Genomic DNA, 5,658 nt, shown 5'->3' with positions numbered 1-5,658 from the left:
CAGGGAATGTGTTTACTTTTTTAGTTTTGATTTTGAGCAGCAAATTTGGAGTTACATATTGGTGCTCACCAAATTGCACAAATTTTCACTTGAAAGAATAGTGGCGATCTTGGGATTTTTTTCTGTTCAATTTTCAAACTGTGTAAATTTAATACACTTCATCTTCAGCATGTTTAGTGCCACTTTTGTAAGTAACCACGCCCCGTCCAGGCCACGCCCCCGTCCAGGCCACGCCCCTTCCGCTTTTTTCATCACTCGCCATTGCCATGTATGACAATTTGTGAATGGATTGTTGTTTGAGCTTTTCATAAAAGCTGAGATCATTTCTGAGGAGCCACTCAGCAAAGAGACTGACTCTGACAATGACGCGAGGGAGCCTGGCATGTTTGATAGAGAACTTGCTCAGCTGTTCATTTCTTTTAATACAGCGAGTTGTATGGTTGTGAAAATACAGTATGTCTCTGTACAATAAAGCATATTAATGCGGCACTCGTATCAAATGTCGATGGGCATGTGTCGTGCAATTCACGAGTTCTGATCGCCCGAGTTGCCTCGGTCACCAATGCACGACACAACTGATCACACTTTGGCTGTCTCAGTCAAAAGATAGTCAGACTTCCCCAATTGTGTTTCAGTGTGCTCCCCCCCCGCTCAAGTTGCGGGGGGCAGCCGCTGTAGCAGGGAAGCTCAGACTTCCCTCTCCCCATTCTACTTCTTCCAGCTCTTCCTGGGTCACCCTGAGGCGTTCCCACACGAGTTGGGATATGCCCGGAACACCTCACCAGGGAGGCGTCTATGCGTCTATGAGGCATACTAATCAGATGCCTGAGCCATCTCTTTTGGCTCCTCACGATGTGGAGGAGAAGCGGCTTGACTCTGAGCCCAACCCGAGTGACCGAGCTTCTCACCTTATCTCTAAGGGAGAGCCTGGACACCCTGCGGAGGAAACTTATTTCGGCCACTTGTATCCGGTGAAGTGGAAATATTAAAATTAACTGTGTTAACTTGGATGGTACATTCTGCTATCTGTAAGGGTTGCTATGCAAGCTCGTTGCTATGCAAGTTTGTGGTTTTCCCGTGCTTCAGACATGTAGTTGCAAAACAGGATGAGCTGTGTACAGATATCAAGACAGGGGCACTCTCCCCTTTCTCTTTCTCATGTTACTTTTTGGTCAAATCCGTATGACCAATGACAATGTAGTGTTGTATAACTTAACCATATTGGCAACATGTATCGAGTTTGTTTTACACTTTAACCCCTCTCAAGAAGAAAAAAATGGTGTCAGAGGGGCCACTGCTTGGGGCAGGGGTGGCCAACCAGTCAGGGCCTAAGAGCCAAATTTTTTACTGTGTTACTGCAAAGAGACACACACACGCAGGCACGCACGCATACACACTTTTTTGCCCAAAGATCGACTTCTGGAGCGACCAACCTCCCACGATCGACCCGATTGCGCACGTGCAAGCATATGAACACACACTTTAACACACACACGCACACACACGCACACACACACACACACACACACACACACACACACACACACACACACACAAACACACGACCATGCACTCGCGCACATATGTATGCACGCCACGACGAGCAACAGCCGAACATAAATGAAACCTTAAGACACAAGCACACATCCTCCCCGCCCCCATTTCCTCCTTCTACTTGGGACCAGTCCGCTGGCTCTTGGTCGATTGAGATCGACATATTGGGCACCTCTCCCTTAAAACAGAGGTAATTCGCTGACTAGCTTAGCACTTAGCACTTCACGCCGTTTTCTGCGCATGAGCGGTGATTCAGTCATCTGATTGTTTGCCCTCTATATCAAACAAGTAACGGGATTTCTGATAGGCTGACGTAGTACGTTCTGTGTTTTAAGCGCCGCTGTTTGAATGGCAGCGCTTTCGCCGAGGCGTTTTCGACAATTGTCGTGTGAAAGCCCGGGAGCCGCATTGAACCAGCCAAAGAGCCGCATGCGGCTCGCGAGCCGCGGGTTGGCCACCCCTGGCTTGGGGAGTCGCTCCATCACAGATCTGGACATAAATTCCATCGTTGTAAAAAGACTTGTTCTCTTGGTTTCCCTGGACAAGACACCAGGATCTCGTAATCTCGGTCACGACCCATAGCTCGTGGACCATAGGTGAGGGTAGAAACGTAGATCGACTGGTAAATTGAGAGCTTTGTCTTTTTGCTCAGCTTCTTCTTCACTGCGAGAGAGTGATGCAAAGTCTGCATCACAGCAGATTCTGCACCGATCCACCCATCATTCTCCCGCTACCTCCTGCCCTCACTCGTGAACAAGTAAACTCCTTGTCAGAGTACTCAATTAAACATATAATAAGAGCTTCAATCAGGAGAGAAGACACTTATTCTGGTAACACTCTCCTGAGGAGGACGAAGAGAACTTGACAGTTTCAATTCTCTGCTACGCGCGTGTGTGTGTGTGTGTGTGTGTGTGTGTGTGTGCGTGCGCGTGTGCGTGTGTAATGAAAGCTGGATTTATTTCAATGCATATGATTAAGCTTTCTCAAATGGATTGCCTGATGACTTTGCTCCTAGTATACCAAGCAATAAAAACGGAGTCTGAAATCAATGATCTGGAGACTGCCCACCTGACCAAACGAGCCAAGCATAGCCACAATGAATCGAGGTAGTTACACATGTTGGGGCGTCTGCGTGGGAATATACGTGCATGCTTTCATCATTGCGTTTGGTCTTCATAGTGATGACAGCGGCAGCAGTTCTGAAGACGTACTGGAGAATAGTGTAAGTTACTTTTTCTGCCACAATTCACAGTGAGAAAAGGCATAACAAGAACACAATACAATTATCAATGAAGTCTGCTCAAAAGTATTCTTTGTTGTTGCTTAAGATTAATATTATTCTCCATCCACATCACTAATATCAATAGACTTGGCCAAAATATTCTTCCATAAGAAGCCTCTTTTTCTTTTTTTATTTCAGTCTTTTTACTTTAATGTGGCAAATGAAAACATGCCAGTGGGGAAAAAAAATTGTCAATGGAGAGTAAGTGGATTAATTTACCGTATTTTCACGACCATTCGGCGCACCGTATTGTTGGGCGCAGTCTCAGTAACGGGTGCTATTTCTGTATTTGACACATACACAAAACGCACTGTATTATTGGGCGCAGCCAGGCATGGTAAAACATATGGCAGCTTAAACATACAGCTTGCATGCACGCACGCTAAAAACACGTTAGCTTGAAGCATACGGTAGCATTCATGCACGCTAAAACATACCAGGTATGTTAGCTTAAAGCATACGGCAGCAGCTAAGACGTACGGACACACGCTAAAAACACGTTTTTAAAAAGGCAACGGAAGCAAAACTGAGTTTGATTGTACTTTATTTAGCCATTTTACAATGTACTCACGCGACTGGTACCTGCGAGGGACTTGCCTTTCGCGTCCTCTTACACGCCTACCCTTCACTCATTGGCGATTGGTACCTGCTAGGGGCGTGCCTTTAGCGTCCTCTTACACGCCCACTCTTCGCTCATTGGCGACTGGTACCTGCTAGGGACGTGCTTTTAGCGTCCTCTTACACGCCCACCCTTCACTCATTGGCAGACTTCCGCATGCCTGTCGTCACTCACGCCCGCCTTTTCTCTGTATAAACAGCGTTGTCGGCGATAAGTGCTCTCAGTCAGGCTTTGGAACTCGGCGCATACACTAGACGCTCCGCATTATAAGGCGTCCTGTCCATTTTGGAGAAAATTTAAGACTTTTAATGGCGCCTTATAGTCGTGAAAATACGGTATTTGTATTCTTTGTAGTAGTCTTGTTGTTTTGGCACTTTGTCAATCGGTATCTAAACATGAAACACTTCATCGAAGATACTGGTAACTGGTATCATTTAATATATTTACATTTGTTAGTAAACCCGACTAACACATTCAGTGATGTAGGAGATAAAGTGCCGCGCCCCAAAAATCCTTAAAATTAATAACTGACTGTTTTTACCTTCTGCAGAACACCAGTCACATGAACAGCTCCCTTACGTCTCTATACCGGAAAGGGACATCTGACACCTACTCGACTGTTGGAGATTTGCCCGATGCAAGTAAAGTGTCCACGGGAGGGTGGTTCATTGATCGAGACAAAGGTTCTGCAAAGACCAACATCTTAATTGACCTAAGTGAAGATCAGCCTATTGATGCAGTAAGTGTAAGTGTGAATCTACCCATTTTTACATTTAACTACTACACACACACACACACACACACACACACACACACACACACACACACACACGGAAAAGAAAATGTGCATTTTGGGACTACGCTCCACAAATCAGGTTGAGTTTGTGTCCAGGCGACATGAAATACTTGGAACAGATGAAACAGATGTCCCAGTGGTCATCAGTACTTGGGTGCAGTCCCTCCGTGTCCCTGGCTGACATCCTGATCGTGAAAATGTTTGATTATCCTCTTTTTCTCATACTTGGAGGAAAAACGTAGGGTACTCTTTTGCTTCAGTGATGGCAAAGTTACCCAAACATCAAGATTTGATTTGAAGGTTTGTGTGCTTGATTCAATAATTAAATACAAGTATGTAATCCGCTTTTGTCTCATCCTTCTTCTTCATCCTTTTTTATTCTGTGGGAATTCAAGACAATTGACACTTCCTCATTGATAATAACTTGGCCCCTTTCGACCAAAAAAATGTGCAATTACCCCAAGGTATGCACACAAGCCAAAAAAATCTTCCTGAAAGTGTTGTGTTTTCTGTTATTCGGGCAACAATGTCTTTGCAATGGGGCAGCACATATAGCAAGACAGCGGTGAAACAGGCGGCACTGCCGCTGCATAATAAATGTGATGACGAGGCTAACTGTACTTGAATGTGGCTTCAAGATTTTTATACCGTTTAGCCACATTGGCAAAAAGATTTCATGATCCAGCACCAACCCTCACATGTAAAAAGGGTCTGTTGCTACTGAGTGGACTATCACTCCCATCACCATAAGAAATCCTAACAAATATATTACACAAAATAAAAAAATATATATAAATGCATTATCTGAAATGTCAACACGAACACGACCTGCTCGTGCTGACCAGCTGGCATCTTGCCATGTGAATGTTATCAAGTTTTTGAGTACCGTATTTTCCGCACTATAGGGCGCACCAGAAAGTCTTCAATTTTCTTAAAAGCTCACCGAGCACCTTAAAATCCGGTGCGTCTTTTGTATGGTCATTACAGTAATACATCGACTCCAAGCTGGCTCCTTCCTGGAGACATGCTTCCAATGTTATAACTTGCTGTTGGTTCAGTGAACTGTGTCGCTGCTTTATTAAATAAGTTTTTGTTGCAGCTCCGAAAAAAGGAGAGCTGTGGTGTTCATTTTTTAAAACAGTCTCAACAAATACAGGTACGTCTTTGTCTGTCTACGTGCCTTCTTCCGTTCGACTCGAGAGGCGTTCAAGACCGCCTCCGAAAAACGTAAACTAATGATTACTTCAATGAAACTATGAAAATTGAAAATACAGTCAAACCTTGGTTTTCGTCCATAATCCGCTCCAGAAGGCTGTTCGAAAACCGAATTGTTCGAAAACCGAAACCACGCTCTTTTTAAAATAAAAATGTTTATTGAACATGTCTGCTCACAATGGAAAGCAACAC

The 5,658-nt window shown here is 44.6% G+C and overlaps 1 protein-coding gene across 7 annotated transcripts in view; it reads left to right on the top strand.

Moving 5' to 3' along the window:
- nvl (nuclear VCP like) overlaps window positions 1–5,658 on the top strand; it is a 77,735-nt gene that overhangs the window by 12,672 nt on the left and 59,405 nt on the right. For 6 of the 7 annotated variants that reach the window (XM_019872091.1, XM_019872087.1, XM_019872088.1 and 3 more), the window contains 3 exons: window positions 2,570–2,660; window positions 2,734–2,776; window positions 4,006–4,200. In XM_019872091.1, coding sequence (XP_019727650.1) covers window positions 2,570–2,660; window positions 2,734–2,776; window positions 4,006–4,200 — 329 coding nt within the window. The remainder of the gene's footprint in view (window positions 1–2,569; window positions 2,661–2,733; window positions 2,777–4,005; window positions 4,201–5,658) is intronic. The other variant, XM_019872090.1, reaches the window with a different exon arrangement.

This window comes from Hippocampus comes, unplaced genomic scaffold (assembly GCF_001891065.2).
Source record: "Hippocampus comes isolate QL1 unplaced genomic scaffold, H_comes_QL1_v1.1 scaffold269, whole genome shotgun sequence".
Classification (NCBI taxonomy): Eukaryota; Metazoa; Chordata; class Actinopteri; order Syngnathiformes; family Syngnathidae; genus Hippocampus; species Hippocampus comes.
This window is presented reverse-complemented; position numbering and strand designations above follow the sequence as displayed.